The sequence below is a fragment of the Thermobia domestica genome, chromosome 6 (assembly GCF_964235325.1).
Source record: "Thermobia domestica chromosome 6, izTheDome1.hap1.1, whole genome shotgun sequence".
NCBI lineage: Eukaryota > Metazoa > Arthropoda > Insecta > Zygentoma > Lepismatidae > Thermobia > Thermobia domestica.
Genome location: NC_137459.1, coordinates 134,361,275 through 134,382,197, shown reverse-complemented (window position 1 = coordinate 134,382,197; position 20,923 = coordinate 134,361,275). Strand labels below are relative to the sequence as shown.

The 20,923-nt window shown below is 34.8% G+C and overlaps 1 protein-coding gene across 2 annotated transcripts in view; it reads right to left on the bottom strand.

Moving 5' to 3' along the window:
- Positions 1–20,923, bottom strand: part of Dhc62B (Dynein heavy chain at 62B) — a 321,508-nt gene that overhangs the window by 102,549 nt on the left and 198,036 nt on the right. The window contains exons 40-44 of one of the 2 annotated variants that reach the window (XM_081762141.1): positions 17,312–17,475; positions 12,868–13,058; positions 11,801–11,995; positions 7,466–7,510; positions 6,510–6,628 (exon numbers count right to left, since the gene is read on the bottom strand). In XM_081762141.1, the coding sequence (XP_081618267.1) occupies positions 6,510–6,628; positions 7,466–7,510; positions 11,801–11,995; positions 12,868–13,058; positions 17,312–17,475 (714 nt within the window). The remainder of the gene's footprint in view (positions 1–6,509; positions 6,629–7,465; positions 7,511–11,800; positions 11,996–12,867; positions 13,059–17,311; positions 17,476–20,923) is intronic. The other variant, XM_081762142.1, reaches the window with a different exon arrangement.

Genomic DNA, 20,923 nt, shown 5'->3' with positions numbered 1-20,923 from the left:
AATTGAATACACAAGTTTAAATTACATTTATATAGTGTCTTCGGAAAGTTAAGACAAAGTTTTCATACACAACGTATTAAGCTTTTTGCAAGTAAAGTAAGTTGAAATTTGAGTATAATGCCTTAACAAAATTGATGATTATACAATGGGAGCCAATCGAAGCCACAAGTTTACACAAATTTCTTTGGTGCGAATTTTGCAGGCTAAAAACTCTGCTCGGAGTACAATGTCTCCGATAACATCCCAAATAGTGGATTGAATCCCGCTTTAATATAGTAAATCTCGTTCTTCGTTTCCAAGATGTAAATGAAAATCAAAAAGCAAGATTACCATCATAAAGAGAGTTAAAGACAATGATTGGTTCAGGATCTCTTCCCAGCAGACGCTATGAGGCACGGACCTTCAGTTTAAGGTGGAATATTATTCAACATAGTGTGTTCAAATGTCTAGGCTCTCCTACCAAGAAACGAACCCGGGACCTCTTAAAGGTAGTGTGTACCAACAATTTAGTAGACCAGAAAAGTATTCGCTTCTTTGTGTTTTCGATTTATTTGTTTGAGTGATTAGAGGTAATGTCGTTTTTCCTTACCAGAATTTTAAGATTATATATCGATCGTAAAAGATCCGAAACACTGTGACTAACCAAGGACTAATTCTTTCGAGTAAGCGAGTGAGTGAGTTAGTTAGTTCATTCATTGATGGATGGATGGATTGAAGGATGTATTATGTACTAGCATCAATTACCCGCTTCGCTGGGCTAAATTAAGAAAAAATAGTAATGCGTTTCGTTAGTCAGTCACACTTTTTACTATTACTAAAGCGCTCCTTGATACTGGACAGTTTCGATGATTTTTATATATCCCCTCTCCTCCCCATGTTGCGGGCCACGGCATAGGAAGTATATATACCATCCCCCTTCCCTCCTACAATTTTTGCTGGGCTGAATTTGGATTTAAATGGCATCAGAAATGTCACTGTTCATCTCAGCGATCTCAAAAACAATAGATTCGACACTAATATTGGTCATTTTCGATCATTTGTAAATGTCTTTCCCCTCCTTTAAGTTACACCGTCAAAGTGATATGACAAAAATAATCTCATGTTAGAACTTCATCTAGGTTGAAAATTTGATCGAGATCGGTTCGGTAGTTCGAGAGTTATTAAGTTTTATTTATTTTTATATATCCCCCTCCTACCTCCTCACCTAAGGTCTATCGTCAAAGTGAATAGATAAATACCATCCCAGGCATGAACCTCATCTATGTTGAAAATTTGATCGAGATCGGTCAGGTGGTTCAAGAGTGAAGTCACATAGACAGACACTTTCATTGTTACTTTCTTACATATATATATATATATCTCCGCCTCCACCTCCCCTACATTGCAACGTCAACGTTAAGTGTTAAAAATTATCCCAAGCCCGAACGTCATATATGTTGAAAATTCGATCGAGATCGGTTGGGTGGTTCAAGAGCTAAGTTTTATTTATTTTTATATATGTCCCCTCCCCTCCCCCTCCCCTAAGGTCTACCGTCAAAGTGATATAATAAAAACCACCCCAGTTCCGTACTTCATAAATATTGAAAATTTGATTAAGATCGGTTCTGTGGTTAAAGCGTGATGAAGTCACAGAGACGGTCACTTTTATTTTTATTCTTTTTACATATATCTCCCCCTCCCCCTCTCCTAGGTTCCACCGTAAAAGTGAAATAACGAAAACATCCCAGGCCCGAACCTTATCTGTGTTGAAAGTTTGATCAAGATAGGTCTGGTGGCTCAAGAGTTATTAAGTTTGATTTATTTTTATAGATTTCTTCCCTTCCCCGCCCCTAAGGTCTACCGTCAAAGTGATATAATAAAAACCATCCCAGGTCCGAACTTCATCCATATTGAAAATTTGATTAAGATCGGTTCTGTGGTTAAAGCGTGATGAAGTCACAAAGATGGTCACTTTTATTTTTATTCTTTTTACATATATCTCTCCCCTCCTCCTCCCTAGGTTGCACTGTAAAAGTTAAATGATAAAAATTATCCCAGTCCCAAACGTCATCTACATTGAAAATTTGATCAAGATCGGCTGGGTGATTCAAGAGTTATTAAGTTTCATTTATTTCTTCTATGTCTCCCTCCTTCCCCTCCCCTAAGTTGTATCGTCAAAGTAGATAGCTAAAAACACTCCCAGGCCATAACCGCATCTACGTTGAAAATTTGATCGAGATCGGTCGGGCGGTTCAAGAGATTAAGAGTCACAAACATAGTCACTTTCAATTTTATAATATAGATTTACTTTTATTATTATTATTATTATTATTATTATTAACAATAATAATAATAATAATAATAATAATAATAATAATAATAATAATAATAATAATAATAATAATAATAATAATAATAATAATAATAATGACATCCAAGATTTAAAATCTTCAGTTCGCTGCCAGATTCAACTCTTTTCCTTTGTCTATAGGATAAAGAATGGAAAAGAATAACATATCTCAAGTTTATCCGCAATTTTGACGCGTACGGTGGAAGAATCAAAACGACAACGATTAGCAGACGAATAGTTTTCTTTATTTAATTGAAGAAAGACCGTAATATTCGCTATGAACATACGAAATTTATACATACATATATATAAAAATATGGTCCCTAAGGAGGTATAAGGGGGGTTGAATGATTTTTGGTCGTTCCCGGGATCTCCGAAGGTATTAGGCATAGAACATTAAAATCTTGTACATTTTTTTTTTTTTTTTTTTTAATCAAGCTGCAGATAACAAGCTTTTCTAAATCGAGTTCCGAAGGATAGATAAGGAGGCCTGAATGACTTTTTTGCCATTCGCCACATCTCCGAAACTATTGGACGTATAACCTTAAATTTTTGTATAAACGTTTTTCTTGTAGTTTGAGCTGTAGATAGAACAAGATTTTTTAAAATGCGATCCCTAAGGGGAAATAATGGGGCTTGAATGATATTTTGCCGTTCGCCAGTTGTCTGGAACTATTAGATGCACTATCTTGAACTTTTTAATACATATTTTCCGTACTTTCTAGGCTGTATATAGGACAGCATTTTGGGAAATGTGGCCCCTAGGGGGGATGAGAGGTTTGAATATATATATATATATATATATATATATATATATATATATATATATATATATATATATATATATATATTGTTTGTTAGATCTCCAACACTATTAGGTGGAATCTTGAATCCTTGTATAAAAGTTTTCCTTACATTCTAGGCTGTAAGTAAGACGTTTCTTTTCTTTATTTTCCGCTCTTTTTAATCGTTGTGGTCGTATGGGGGAAAGGAAGAATTGAATATTTTTTGTCGTTATCCAGATCTTAGAGATTATTAAGCGTAGAACCCAGGAATTTTGTATATAAATATTTCCTATGTATCTCAGACTGAGGAAGTAAAGGAGGTTTACACGTCTAAAGGGAACTTGAACATTGTCTTCGACTTTTACCAGATCATCGAAGTTCTAGGGCGCAAAAACTTGAAATTTTGTACAAATATTCTTGAAATTTAGGCCAAGGGTGATATAGAGCATTACGAAATAGCACTCCTACAAGGAAGAAGAGGGACTTAAACTCTTCCTTCAATTTCTACCAGATCCATGGAACTCTTGGGTGTAGAACTTGAAATTTTATATAAATATACTCGCTGAATCCTAGGCTGAGGATAGGATGGAGTTTTTGAAGGGGGAAAGAGGGTTTGAACTGCTTTCCGCTATTGACCAGATCTCCAAGTGGGCTGGGTGTAGGTAATTGGAATTTACGAAAAAACACAAATAAGATAGAAATTTCTAAAATTCCAGTTCGAAGAGGAAAGAAAATTGGGACAAACCTATTCTTGGTCTAGGAAATCGAAAGTTCCTAAGACAGAGCTTTGGCTAATTCTACTCCGCAGCGTACATAGGTTTACTGAAAGTTTTACATTAGTATTCTGAATTTCTTTTGAAACATTCAGCATACAGCCAGAAATTTTTATATATACAATATGAATATCCTGATACAAGAAGACAGTTTGGCTAACTATGGACACTGGGAAGATTTAAGGTTGTTTTCTGGAAAAGTCAGCGGTTTGAGGGATATAAATTTTGAGTAACTATTTCCAGGAAACAGAAAATTTTCTAATTTTCGGCGTGAGAAAGTGATTTTAAACATAACTTTCACAAAATAGGCACCTTTAAAAATATATACTTCAGGATGATGGAAAGTGACGAAAAATTATCTAATTATTTTCATGGATTTGAGTGAATCCACTATTACCAGATGCGAGAAAACGTCTTTACTCGTTCTTGACGTAGTGAAACGTTATTTAGGAACAACTAGGAGCATATGTGAGCATAATTTCATCTAAAACTGATGGGGTGAAAAAATTTGCTCGGCCTACACTTACTCCATAACGTTTCTGAAGTTAACCCACCCTATTTGAAATGGCTATCTGGAGCAACCTGGGAAGTAAAGGAGACCAGCAGGTGGTGCTGTCTGCATCACCTCCCTGACTGCCGAAATCAAGAAAGTGTGGTGGCTTTACTATCACATACAGCCCTTGGGTCTTCGCGGTCTGTCTCAAAAGGGGGGACGAATTTTACTTTACATGTAAGCAATCTTAAGACCCTTCACGGCTAACGTGTCAATAGAAAATATATATATATATATATATATATATATATATATATATATATATATATATAAAGTGTAAAGAATTTTCACACAACGTAACAAAAAACTTATAGTCCTTAGTACAACCTTAGTAAATCCCTGAAAGCAACTGAATGCACGTGTTCCCAAGTATTATACTGTGAAAATTTTCTTATATTTACTTATACTAGAACGTTGAATTATAATCTTATATTGAAAATATCGACAATGAAAAACAAACATTTATTTTAGTTCTCTTGAGCAGTGTTTAATGTACAATGTCTGGTCTAGTGCATTTTTTAAATCCCTTATGTGTTTTTAACTCTTACTTACACAAACTGTTTGTAAGGAGATGTTTGAATGTTATGAAATTCCTATCCGTATTCCCTGTTTATATTTTCTGTGCAATGATAAGGTTCCCATTTATTTGGCGAGAACGAATTCCCCGACTTTTCTAAGTTTTCCAGGTCACGATTTACTAATTTCTAGGTTTATATATATATACTGTAAAAATCTACCGTATGTTCCCGACCAGTGGATTCCTCATTTACTAAGCATGTATACAGTGTATGTGTAGGTAGAAAAGTTTTGGAAAACAAACTAATTTATTTTATATATATAAAAAACTTCTAAACAGTCGTGTAAGGCAAAAAGAAATAAGTTCTAAGTAAAAATTCACAATTAAAATTCAAAAACATACAGGTCTTTCAGTTTTTCATGAAATTCCCTGATCTTCCCAGGACTTTCTACAAGCTGAATTCCCTGATTGTTCACGGTTTTTCAGGTTGGTGGGACCTTGTACGTTGACTTGAATGTACGTTTTGTTTCCTGCACCCAATTATTTAATATGAATTGGTCACATCTGTTTCTTTTACCTATATCAATTAAGAATCCTTTCTCTGTTTCTAAGTCTCTGTCCAACTTTAATAATTTGCAGTTTTTTTTTTTAAATGCAGGCTTTAGTAAAAAAAAAAAAAAAAAAAAAATCCCAATCGTTAGTCTTTCATTCTGTTAAAATGTGAAGACGTGTTGTCAATTTGGTAATGCCTGCTGTGGTCTCTCTATGTACTTTAGTTGCAAATCTATTGTTATAATAAAACTGTTAATAATTTTACTGAATGAAATGAAATTTCTAGTTTAATATCCTTCAATTATGCCCTTTACGCTAAAAGAGATTAGAATAAATATAAAATGAATGATGAAATAATTGTCTCAAGAATAAGTAGGAGGAAACAGGGGCAACATTACGAAATCCACATACACAGGATTTTCCCGTTATGACACACAGACTCTGATCAAGAATTAGGCTTTAAGTACATCTTAATTATCTAATCAATTCAAAACATTTTGATATTTGTGAGTTTGTTAAAAATGCTACATACTGCATTGTTCAAGCAAAGGTAAATACTTCTCTAGAAATTACTATTTCTGTAAATATATTACTAGAACCAACATTGCACCGTGTACAAAGCACTGACATTCATTTTATTCTTTTCCTCAAAGCTTAATAAAAGGATTTTATTTATTTATTTTAACCACTTACACTATATTGTTCGAAGATTAAGATTGAAATATCTATCACACATTAATCGAAGAAATGGAAAATATCTATCCGAGGTAAATGTTACGAAAATATTTTATCTCTATTTTCCTTCGAACCAAGAGCAAGTAATTTTTGTGGTGCAAAGAGATATTTATGACCACGAACCACACATGCTAAATTTAATGTTTAGTTTTCTAAATATTGAAATATCTTTCGTGTCTCACGAAAGAAGTTATTTCTGCACAAAGATGGTGCCTATGGAATGATAAACTAATACATACTACCACTTTACAGCAACAATACTTACCTCGCAGTAACATGGAAAAATTTACAGGCATCAACAGCTTGTTTTTTGACTTCATCTTCAACCTCAACTTTCTCCATAAATTTCTGCGCAACTTTCTCGAGAGCGTCCTCTGGCCAAGCCTGTAAAATTATGGTTATTACTAAACTTTGAATATGACATGAAAATAAGATACAAATGAAACCTAATATGAAGTACAAGATACCATAAGATGCGTAAATAATTACATACAATTATCAGAATACATATGAAATAGAAAGAATATAACCAGAATAAGAATGAACACCATTTTTTTTAAATCCAGTCTGCAAATCTCTTGCAAGAAATTATTTGAAATGATAAACTTAATATTACTATTGATATTTACCACCTTTAATTCACTTGTGAATCACTTCCGATCAGACCGAACAGCAAACCTTCATTTACAAACTTTCCCTCTTTGAATTTTAATAAAATTTTGATAATAATTATGAAATGTTAAACTCAACAAAGTTTCTACATTTAAACTCAAATATTAACAAAGTTAAAAACTCTTCGAAGTTACCAAAGTGTGTAGAAATTGGCATAATATAACTTCAAAATTTTTCTATGTGAACTAAACCTATAAGTAACAAAGCCATAAAATAAATACTTCTCTAGGAGTACTAAACATGCCTTCTTAAGAATATAAGATTTAACCTAAAGAACAGAGTGTGTAAAGGAACAGATCTGTACGGAAGGCAATAAATCATGGTCATGGTCACACATGCAACACGTGCGCTCTTAGATGAATCATGCACATCTTGAAGACGTGTACACATATTAATATTGTACAAATTATTGATTTACATGTCAAAGTAATTCATGCTTTATTTTTACTTTCCACTAGTTTATTACATTGTGCTCATTCAAAGTGGAGTTCACGAAAGATAAGTGCTGTTTTCTGAGCCATGCGATTTCATATTAAATACTATTCCCACCTCTGACTTATATTCTTTGCCTTCAAAGCACAACGGTTTGTACGCCTATGGAAAAGTATTAAAACATGAATATTAAACAATTTTAATAAAAAATAAAGCTGTATTTGTTTAAATGTAAGAGATAAGTTTTAAGAAAATCTATTTGGAATAAATCAAGCAGCAGTTTACATTCGTAACTAGAATGTTACAGTAAATCATATGTTCTACATCACTTTCTAACCCTTCCATAGAGTAAGAATTGACTTCAGACGCTGGTAAACTCACCAGTATCCTTTTGATATGGTATTTACCAAGGTCTGTTTAAATCATTCAAGCTCCGTCACAATGATAGTGCTAAGAAAATTTTCTCGCCTGTATTTACACACACACACAAAAAAAAATCTATTTTCTTGTTGACTTTTTAACTTGTATGACATTCATCTCTCGCTAACTTTTCATCTTTTCCACAGCCTTCAAAAATCAACAGCATTGGAGCGAGGACATCAACTTACATTGCTGCCATGAGGCTATATAGCTCAGCGTCAACTTCAACTACTTTCTACGAACCACATTTCACAACACTATCAACCGTGGGTTTTATACTCCAACGATAATTCTTCTTTGCGGAATTTGACAAACTATAACGTAAAAGCCACACCTTAGTCAATGATCTGAACAACTTTCTAATTAAAGCAGCCGTAAACGAGCTTCTACAGTTTGACTCAACCGGCATTTGTAACCCACGATAAATTTCATAAAGCTCATCTGATTTTAATGAAACTAGGAATGTAGTGTCCTCCAGCTTTAGAAAATAACCCTTTCGTTTGGGAATGAAATCTGCCAAGGATAAGGACTAGAATCAATCTCATGTCTTTAAAAAATCAACTCCAACTTCAGTAAAAAAAAAAAAAAAAAAAAATCGATTTTGATGCGACTGAAGTGTCCGACTGACTATGTCACTTTAAATGACTAAAGAAACTGTAAACTACAATATCTTGTTAGTTAAAGTAGCTCTGGCTGCAGCAACACACTTTTGCCATCGCTCAGTCAACGATTGGATTTCATGATGAAAGAAGTCTGGAGTCTGCAATGTGAAGAATTCCCTAACCGCATGTTGCACCGCCCGATCATCAGGGAAAAGTCTTCCGTGCCAAATAGTGGTCGTGATACTGGGAGAGGTGCTGTCGGTGGGAGAGACGGCAGGAGAATACAGTGGGTGTGAAAGGTTTCATACTGCAACTCATGGAGAGTCTGTATCGTCTTTGAGCTTTCACTGTTGTGCAACATGAGAATCTCAGGGTGTTAGCGGACAAGTTTCTTGTGCGTTTCATGGAGTTTTACATTGTAACGATCAGCACTAATAGTTTCACCTTAACGGAGAAAGACAAAATGGACCACTTCACCATATACCACCATATCAGCAACAAAACCTTCTAAGGTGGAAGGGTTGCTCCGGACACCGTTCTGGACGTTGCTCACGATCCAGCCATTGTCCTGACTGCTTACGATTACCATTCTAATCCATTTTTCATCAGAAGTGACAATCAGATGCAGCAACCTTTCCGGCGATTCCATACATTTCCAGAGAACTGAACACCTCCAGACGACGACTTGTTTGCCAGTATTAACTCATGTAATACCCATAAGTCCAACTTTTTCACCTTGCCGATTGCACGGAACCACCGAACGACAGTCGCATGGTATATGTCTAATTCGACTTTTCCGAGGGGCCGTTTCAACGTTATTCCTAAGAAACTTATCAAAACATGCTGTTGATCGGTGGCCACGGAATTCACTTTTCAATGTTGTCACCGGCATGAAATTTCACGAACAAACGGCATATGATAAGTTAATTCACCACTACATTGTTGATAATTTTCGCACCTAAATGTGCAGAATGTCTCAGTTCGAACCAAGAAAGAAACATCCTCCACAAATGTGTGTTCTCCATCGTAAACTTTTACATGATTCTGTTCAAGAGCAGACTGCCTCTTGACTATCTGGGGACCCTACACTATTTTTGAACATGTACGGATTTGTAACATCGTACGAATGACATTCGTATATACATTGGTTGCGTTAGAGATGATTTTCTAGCAGATGTAAATTGGACATTTCAGTTGTACCAACTCAATCGTCGTCAACAAGGCACCCTGAGGTTTCTGGTGGTTCTGTACAGATGATGTATGGTGTGTTGTCACTCTAGATTGGATCCAGTGATCTCGCAACACCTGTTAGGAGTGGTGACCACTATGTTAAGCTGCTTGATGAAAGTTTGCATCCTACATGAACTTCATGTACTTCTAACATAATGTGATACTCCAAAGAATAATACACATTTCATCGGGCAGACGCTAACCAGAATTGACTCGTGCAGTATTCTGAAGATTTCCGAATACTAATGTCCTCTCTTCATCCGCCTCCATGTTTGCTCAATATATACCCTATGGGGCATTTACGGGGCACCGTGGAAAGGTTTATTCGTGCCTACAACCTCCATCTATAAATAATAGGTAGACGTGGCCGGATGTTTAAATGGCTCAATATATTGTATCTCTTCAGAAGTCTTCCGTTTACTTGTTGGATCGATGCCACGTCTTGTTGTGGCACTTCGATGAGCTAGTAAGGATCCTACGCTACATTAGTAAAGATATCATTAATGTTATTATCAGTGTATATTGCAGTGTTCTCTTGGTGATTTTGCCTCATAGTATAAAGGAAACGGAGGTTATTGAAAATGGGTAAGATGAAACAATGAATATTCTGGGAGTTCAAGAAAAGTAAAATTTACCTTAACACATTTAGGACTGCTGTTATAACACTGGAACATAATTTTTACAATGATCAAAACGAATTTTCGATACTCTTTACAATTGGCCTGGCCACACTTAATCTTTCTGTGTTTTTTCTATAGGACAAAAGATCAATTCCTACTGCAAATCTGTGTTTAAATTACAACGATATTGTATATCTGATATCTATAAATTACTTCCATTTCTAATTGTAGCAATTTTGGACAACGGTGCTTAAAAGTGCACAATATGTTGTGAAGAAGAAGAATTTGAATTGAATTGAATTTCAGTTTAGCGTCCCTTTCAGCAGCGAGGCTATATGAGACGTGGACCTACTGATTAACGTGGAATCCGAACCACATGAGCTCCCGCCGTGAAGAAGAAGAAGAAAAATGTAGAATATATGTTGAGATAGATTGATAATCATGTAACGATAGTTACAGTAACAAAATATAGTTATTTGTTTCGTGCTGCTATGACAGCAGAAAAATTATTCATGGAGTTTTGAGAATAAAAGTTAATTGTGATATGCATTTGATGTGCCTAATTTCTCTTGCAATTATGAGTAAAAATTAAGGTGCTGGATCGTGTTAACTTACTCAAATTGTGGGCAATAATTGTAACACAAAGGTAAAAGTATTTTTAACGGTTAGTTAAAAGTAAGAGTGAAACGTTACAAAATGCAAGTATTCTCCAGTGATGATCTAAAGGGGAAGGCATAATTCTAAAACAAGAATTATTTATCTGGCACCTTCATATTTATAAAATATGGTTGGAGGAAGTATAATATAATTAAATTTAGCTTTTTTTTTTTTTTTTTTTTTTTTTTGACGGAAGTACGGAATTTTTGATATATCCCAAGATAGTGACAGAAATTGGAGTGGCTATGGTCCCGTTACGTTAAGTTCGCATAACTTTAACGTAACTTTTTTTCTTTCTTCCTTAATCTCATATAGAGAAGGTGTAAGTTTACTGTGCACAAAAAAAAGTGCAATGTCAGGTGGAAAAAGGCCCAAACTGCTAAAACAACTTTCGGCACTAGCGGGATATTTTGATAAATTTCCCCTTCCCTTCTTTCAACTGCGAAAATTAGTTCACCATCACATATTTTTCGTAAAAATTATAGTCGAGTTTGATGCAATATAGCGCATATTTTTATGCAATGAAAATGTTGAATTAAAAATATCGCTCGCTTCTACAATGCACAGAATCACTAGTTAGTTTCAAATTTTGTGACGTAGTAAAAAAGAGCTCAGTTAAAAGTGAGAGTTTAAGATAAAAACTGCTCAATTAACCTTAGACGCACACTACCTACGAAAAAGCATCGAACACAATTCCGTAGTTCATTACATTAAGATGCACATGATCGAAAACCTTCTTGTACAAGAATTCAACCACATAGCATATGAATATGATCTTAAAGATTAAATATGGATCACTGAACAAACTATAAGTATATAATCTGGACTTTGGTTGATGAACAGTACGAGAATTATTTCTCCCAAACAAGATATACACAAACAGTTAAACTCAAAGCTGATATAAGGAAACAATATATACTTACGTGGAACCAATCAATGGTACAACAATTTATCAGAGATGGAAACAATCTTATTCGATTTCTGAAAGCAGCTCCTAGAGGACTGAAGCACAATAAAATATGAAGCTTGTCCTTGCATCTATTGATAAAAAACCTGAACACTGCTAATGCGCTAACATCCTTAGTTCTAACACCGCCCTGAGCAGCTAAAGTGACCATCTAGAATGAGAAAGAAATAGTATAAAATTCTTGCACCGCACAATACCTACAACAAAAAGTAGAAAAAGATCTACTATCAATCTATGTACAGTTATCGACAAAAGAAAAGAAAATATTTTATATATAACGTGTTCTTTCCTTTCGTCATAGCCTGTACATCATTTACTAATTTAACAGTTAATGAAACCCTAAATCTTAATCTAATTCTAACTAACTAAATCTAAATACTGAATACATTTATTTATTTATTTATTACTGGATTGCAACAGTGTATTGAAAATATAAAAATGAAGGAAAGTTAAAATGAGTATTACAGCGAAAGATGATCACAGATTATTTTTTGAACATAAGTCGAACCTAACTGCAATATCTGAATTTTCCAATGAACTTAAAATACTCGTAATACCGGTTAAGTGAAATCAATCACAGAAGATGACGCAACTTAAGCAACAAGGCTACTTTCGCAAGTTCACCTTTAAATTTTAAACAAAACATGACATAGTTCTTTAAGCATTCTTCTTCATATGTCTGTTACGTCTAAAACAATTCTATGAGGTTTCTTCATCAAACATTTACAAAGCACTTAATTTTATACGTCTTACATGATAAAGTCTAAAGAATTCAGATAACTGTAAAGTAAACACTTAACAGAAGAGTCGTTCATAAAATATTCAACTTTTTATTTCTTATTTTGGTTCATTCAGAATGATCTAAAATTTCAATTCGTTTCACGCTACTATTTACGTCAATATTATTATTATTATTATTATTATTATTATTATTATTATTATTATTATTATTATTATTATTATTATTATTATTATTATTATTATTATTACTACTACTACTAATAATAATAATAATAATAATACCTCTAGTATTTCCTGCTTTTCATCTGGTTGATAGATGTTTGGAACTTCCCCCGAGTTCAAGAGGGAATCGATATCTTGTAAAAACGCTTCTTCCTTTATTTGACTGTCAGACATCACCCATACAGCTGGTTTACCCATTCCGCCAGCTATTTTTAATACTTTCTTAATATCTTCTCGAAGTTCGTTAGTGCCTAAAAAAGAGAGACGTGAATTAATGAGAATATGACCATCATAAGAAAACTTTCATGCAGAAGAATTCTGATAAATGTTAGATTCTCTTTCTCACTAATACGGAATAAAAACTATACCTCAATACGTATTGTTTTATTGTCTAGAGTACTCCAAAAGGCTATGACATCAGGATTTTGGAATACTGAGTACTTGGTTGGTACCGTGTGGTTATAGCATGTTTGTGTAGATGTTCAACCATTTTTTCCTTTCTTTTTGCTTGTATGCGCGTATTAGTTGTAATACTATCATGAATCACTTTCTTCCACAAAACTAAATCAGTATAATACTAATCACACATTCTTTTATGCTTAAACTACTCTTAAATTATCTATAAGGAAAAAAAAATGTAAGTCAGTTGCAACAGAAATACCATAGATGCTGTCAATTCGTAGCGGTAAGCTGATGGCGAGAGAGGAAACAAGAAGTTGTTGTTCAACTGAAATGATACAATTAATGTTTAATTACAGAATAAAAGTTTAACAAAATTTTTCTTAAGTCGTTAGACAGGCAATTATGACTTTATCCGATGCCATTTTTTATTCTGTTCAAAGCTTGAAACAATAAACGCTTCTTTTTTCCTTTAGACGTCTTCACTGGTATTCCTAAAAATCTCTATCATATCCACATTAAACTGATGACGAGGGTGTCAATAGTATCCGAGAAAAGAATAAAGCAGGAAAGAAAATGTTACAAAGGAATACGAGAGCGAACTGCGAATATTATTGAGAAATGCGGAAGAAAAACAACAAAATATTAGGAAGAAAAAGAAAGAGTATCTTAAGGGGCAAGTAAATAAAATAGAGATATTACCCAGGTAGATAAACAGAATGAAAGAAGAAACTTTTATAAAGCGATCAACAGAGTGAATAACACATTCCAAACTGAAGTGAAGAACTGCAAAGACAAGAATGGACAAATAATAATACAAGAATGAAAAGTGCTGAAGAGATGAGAAGAATGTTTCAGAGAACTGATAAACAATGAACAGGAAATGAACGGGCACGAGGAATCGAACCAAATAGATGAGAAAGAACAACAGGGAGATGAAGGCAGACACACTTACCCACCCACCTACATAGGAAGAAGTAGTAAAATCCATACAGAGAATAAAGAATAACAAAGCGTCTGGGGGAAGATAACATCACAATCGAATTGATAAAGAATGGAGGAGAGGGAATAACAGAAACAATAACTAAGCTGATCTAACAAACATGGGAAAAGGAAACGATGACAGAAGATTCTGATTATCTGCCTAATATGAAAGAAAGAGGACAAACTAGATTGCTCGAAGTATAGAGGTGCCACTCTCCTCAATATAGTCTATAAGATTTTCTACAATATCCAGAGCGAAAGAATTAAGAAGATAGAGAGAGAAATAATAGGAGAATACCAGTGCGGATTCCGAACAAATAAAAGTATAGCAGATTTTTTTTTTTTTTTTAATTGTAATCGGTCAAATAGAGAAACACATTGAACATGAATCGGAATTACACATTCTGTTCATCGATTTCTAACAAGCGTTTGATAGTATAGTCAATACAGAACTACAACAAGCATCAAATTGCACTGAAATTAAGTAGATTAACAAAAATAACCATAGATTGCATATAAAGAAGGGTGAAAATCAAACAACAAATTAACTGACATCCTTCACTTTGATCAAGGAATGAAACAATGAGATAGCTTATCAACAACGCTATTCATCTTGGCTTTGTATCAGACTGTTAAGGGCATTAAACAGGGCGGTACTAAATGTATAACATCCTGCAACATATGCGCATATGCACATGATACAGTCATTATAACCAGAACAAGGGACAGATTAGTACAAGTGTATCAAGAACTGAAAACAAACGCCAAAATAATGGAACTTGAAATAAATGAATCAAAGACAAAATATATGGAAATGGTAACTCCAGGAAGGGAAGTAGATACAAAAAGCTTGAACATCAGAGAAAAGGTATTTAAGGGAGTAAAAATCTTCAAATATTTGGGAAATCTAATCGATAGAAGCAATAGAGTAAGTACCTGTATCCAGGGTAGAATAAGTCAAGAAATAAAGCGTATTATGCCAACATGAAATTGTTAAGAAGTAAATTAATATTTAAAACAGCACAAATATTGATATATAAAACATTGGTTACACCACTAGTGACATATGGGTCAGAAACTGGGTACTAACGACGAAAGACGTAGAGAGTCAAAGGAAATTTGAGCGAAAAATACTAAGATATATGGACCAGTGAAGGAAGACTGGTGAATGGAGAATAAGATACAAAGATGAACTCGACATACTAATTAAGAAAAAAGACCTAGTAAAATTCATCAACATATAGAGAATATAGTGGCCAAGTCATGTAGAAATGATGGCAGACACGGCAATGTTCAAGAAAGTATGTAAAGGAAGATTCTACACGGGAAGGAGAAGAGGACGGCGAAGACTAAGATTAGCGGATGATGTAATGAACGACTTAACGACTACGAAAGTGAAAGGATGGTGAGATAAGATGAGAAGCAGCAAGGAATGGACGCAAATTGTTCACGAGGCCAAAGCCCACCCAGGGAAGTAGCAGCGAGAAGTAAGTAAATCAGTATTGTAAAAATGGTATAAACCTCGAAAAAGCTTAAAATACAGGAGACTTAGAAATAACAATTCGGTGAAAATCTTATGTCTAAAAAACGTGTAAAGCTAATATATAGGGATGCTAAAAAGTTTTAGGCCTTCTTTTAACCCAATACCAAAACACTGACGCGTATATTTCTTTGTACAAAGTTTTGTTAAATCCAAACAAGAGTTTGCATCTGTAAATAGAGATTATATAAAAGCTTCATTAAATACTTTTGGTTGAATTGAAGTTTAGCGTCCCTCTCAGTACAAAGACAATATGAGACGTCGACTTACAGTTTAACGTGGGATTCGAACCACATGAACTTCCACCGAAATCGAAATCGTATCTTCCGCACCAAAAGCACTTACTGATTCATTAAACATTTACGTTTCAAAATTAGATACGACATTACCGCCTTTACTTCTGTACATATAAACAATGCGTAATAGTTTTAAACCTTGACACACTAAGAAATTATGCACATATTAAATGACCAAACACTAGTAGAAAACTTGAAGATAAAAATTGTTTAGCACATTTTATTAAAGGTTCACACCTTTAGAACATGATACGGAATAAAATATGTTAATAACTGTACAAAGTCTGTTTTACACAGGTTATTAAGAAATTACAGATAAAACAAATGACAATTCTCGTGTATCCTCATATACTATAACAATATAACGTTAGGATAGGTATTACAATAACAAACCTCAAATTCTGCAAATCTGACAGATGCAAAAGTATACGAAACAAAGCGAACGGATTCTTCTGAGTATATTATCAGTGTACTCGTACTTGAAAATAGTAATCAATCTGACACAGTGATATGTTTTGTTGATTGCTGTTCCTAGGACCAGGACCACAAATAAACTATCATTATTGGTAAAAGGGATTTTGTCATATTTAGTATTTTAGGCTTCGTTTCATTTTCAAACAGAAACCAGTATGCATATAACATTCCTGTTCTCACTATTTCCTACTATTGCAGTGTCACCCTACTATTTAAATGGTAGTGAAGCCATAGCATCAATGAATTCAAAAAACGGGGAAGTTTGGTATGTCTATTAATAACCCTCACAATTTACAGGCTGATAAACACATACATTTTCGAAATCTTTCAGTTTTACGTCCCACGATTATGCCGACTAGGCTAAAGCAGACGATGATGAAGACAAATGAATGAAATGGTGGAATGAGAAAAATGGGAGGAAACGGGAGAACCCCGAGAAAACCCACGCATATGGTGTTTCAAAATAAAATGAAATCTTTGAGTTTTACGTCCCACGGTTATGCCGGTTAGGCTAAAGGAGACGGTGATGATGAGTAATGAATGAAATGGTGGAATGAAGAAAGTGGGAGGAAACGGGAGAACCCCAAGAAAACCCACGCACACGGTGTTTGTCCACACATGGCGTTTGTCCACCACAAAGCTCTATTGGCGCGAGCTGGGGTCGAACCAAGGACCCCATTCACCAGAGGTGAGCGCTCTACACTGAGTCACCGCGGCCCATAATATATTCGATTTAGTCCCTTAGCCTAAAGAGCATAAACGTGGGGCGTTAAACTGGAAATATTCGATTAAGCACATGAAAATAACATACCATAATCCTTGGATATTTCAGGTTGAAAATAAGCATAGCCAGACATGCTTGCTGCAAGCCTCGTGAGAGACTGCCTTCCTGATCCTCCAACTCCAACGAGCAAACCGTGGCCATTTCCCATGGCAAGCATTCTGCAGATACGAGACAAATGCTCCAAAGCATACCTAAGTTTGAAAACAAATAATTATTAGGTAACAAGAAACCGAAATACACACACATAAAATACACAATAAGAAAAAAGAGTTATGCATCTTGTCAGTAGGTCAGATGATATAAGAAGACTTGATTATAATCAAAGCACCAATGTACAAATCGGCGAATAGTATCAAATAAGAGCGAAATTAAGAAAGAAATAAAATGCACATTAATGGTACATGCTATTTTGGTGAAAGTGGTACAAATTTTTCACTCAAGACCTTATATTATAGATATTTATTTGACGGCTGATTATTTTCCAAGTCCGGCAATCGAACCTGGGACCATTCCAACGCACTTGCAATGAGAAACCTGTTTACTGAACACATGCGCATTCACACAAATTACCACTACAAAGGCGCTGTTATAATGTTCAATGTGAAAAGATAAAAGGAATACCATAATTTTCCTTTTGTTTCACCACAAATAATATTAATAAAACATTAACCAAAATAATATTACCTTAAAGACTTTAGTGAGATAACATATCTTGTAGAGATATTATGGACGAAGATAACAAAGATTTATACTGACGATATATGCATTTTAATTTAACTATTGGCTCATACTACACACTTACATTACTGGAAAATTACCTGTGTGAAAAAAAAAAAAAAAAAAAAAAAAAAAAAAAAAACCACGAAATCAGTTATAACATGTATGGCACGTTTTACAATGTTACACGAAACACTGTATTCACTATTTAGCTGCAGGAATGGACATTAACGATACACAGTATAACACAATTGACAAACGACTGTAGAGTGACTTCCAGTCTTTCCCGCTGTATCTTGTGTGGATCATTTAGTCTCAAATCCAAGGTAATTTTCAGTAAAACCACACTCTAAAAGCCCTCAAATGTTTTAACTTTTCACTCGTATCGTCTGCAAGAAAGTTCTCATTTGCTAACACAGTTTTACCGCTTTCAGCTCGACTGAGCGTGAAAGTCGTTCTCAAAATATTCTCACGGTTTGAATAACAAAAATAAACAATGAGTTGTTGTAGTCTTATGAATAAATACATGAATAAACTTCTCATTAAGCAGCAAACTGGCCCAACAATTCCACTTCGCAGAAATAAAAGTAATGTTCAAATTAGAAGGCCAGAAGACCATAAGCAAATAACTTGCTCGTCACGCCCACCAGCTAATTTACTTTAAACCAACTTTTCTTCACTGAGCGATTATTTCCAGGTGCGAAAGATATTTCCCTCACTATTTTGGAAATATTTTACATCCAGACGTATTGTCTCTGCCCCCTCAACGAGTCAGCACTGCTCTCCCTGTGTTCTTGTCAAATTCCAGAAGTCCAATGTCACCACTTGTGGTATCACAGCTCTAGGATTTATATCAGTAGCTTCATGCTTCTCAATGTTCTCAATGTCACCACTTCCACAACTGTTTGATCTCCTGTAGAATGCTGTAACAGATCACATTCCATTGACTTAACCTATTCTGATGCATTTGAGGTTTATTCCCTTTGTAATTTAATGTAGGAGGCAGAGATGCAACAAACACCGGACACGTCGAGTTTCTTGGAAGCTTTTGCTTTGGTCTCTTTAAAGGAGACTTCGAAGAGCTTGCTGGGTCTTTTACCTTCTACGTCTAACTTTAGTCCCTTCTCCTGAAGCCACACTACCCTTTCTGTAATAGCTAGATTTCATTGTCTTACTACACGTACACGAGATTTTGCAATTAAAATCGAATTTTTTATAACTACAAAATTTACTCCTCAACGTTTTGTAAATACTAGACTCTCATAAAGTGTTAAAATCATATTTCATTCTCTGTCTATTGAAAATCATTAGATTAGATCAAAGTTACTCTTTCTTTGATTCCAATAATAAGCTAACCTGCTAAACTCCAATGTGGTTAAAGAACTCTTGTTTTATTACTACCTGGAGTTCACAAAGTCAAATCTTACGTTACCATTACAAAGGTTTAGAGAGCAAGGATGCGAACTCACACTCAGTCGCATACCACTGTTTCTGAGAATTATACGGACGATTTAATGGGCGACAATTGAGGCGAAAAAAATAAAAATGTTTTTCTTTAATATACGTATCACACTTATTGAGAAGTAATGCCGTAGTTACCAAGTTTTAGATAAACGTAAAAGAAACAGAGATAAAAAGTGAAAAAATGAAAACGAGAAAAAGACAAATAACAATAAAGAGAAAAACTGTTATTTTGAATGGCTGTCATCAGGCAGTGAATAAAAATTAGAGAGACTACTACATCACCGCGACTCGCGGCGTTCCTATAATATCGAGAAACAATTATGGGCGACAGGGGACGAGCCGCCAAGTTTAAATGGTCCAACTATCAAAGCCGCCAAGTTTAAATGGCCTACAGAAGCAGATAAGTGAATCAGGTGCACTCAAGTTAAGTGCTCTACAAAACCCGACAGTTGTAAGAGTGGTGACACTAAGCGCATCATTCTTTAGGCACGGCATAGATCTTGCGCCTCTCTGGGACTGGTGGCTAGAGCATGTGCCATGATTACCCCACCCTAGATACGCCTCTGTATTTCATAAAAGTTGAGAACACATACAGAAGAAAAGAAATTAGAAAATATGTTTCAATCAAACGCTTACGATATTTGGTTTGAGTTCTCAGTTTAAAAAATTATGCAGTAGAACTCCAATTATCCGAATCAATTGGGACTGGACCCCATTCGGATAATTTGATTTTTTCCGAAAAAAGGGTTTATTTTAATTAATTACTGTATGTACTGTATGCTACATTATATATATATATATATATATATATATATATATATATAGATATATAGATAGATAGATAGATAGATAGATAGATATACAGGGATATATATGTGTGTGTGTGTTATGTTGAAAATGGGAGAAAAAGGAAATATTTTTAAAGAAAAAGAGCTTTTAATTTATTAAATGAAAAGGCAACACTTTTACATGTTAAACGTATTTACATGTAAGCGTACGTACAAGTGTTGTGCATTAGTACAGTGAAATCTTTAAGTTTAACGTCCCACGGTTATGCCGGTTAGGCTAAAGGAGACGGTGATAATGAGAAAGGAGTGAAAATGGTGGAAGGAAGAAAGTGGGAGGAAACGGGAGAACCCCGAGAAAACCCACGAGCACGGTGTTTGTCCACCACAAAGTCCACAAGGCGCGAGCTGGGATCGAACCAGGGACTCCAAGCACCGGAGGTGAACGCTCTACCACTGAGCCACCGCGCCCCCTGTACATTAGTACAGTATGTACTGTACCGTACAGTACATGTTCGCGCTGCGCCTACACTAGCTTCGCGGAGGGAAGAACAACAGCGCGCGTAGACAGAATCATTATTTCGCGAATCGCAGTACGTTTATGTCTTTTTTTTTTTCTGAAATTCTGAAAGCGATTCGGATCATCAGCGATTCAGATAGTCATAGACTGATT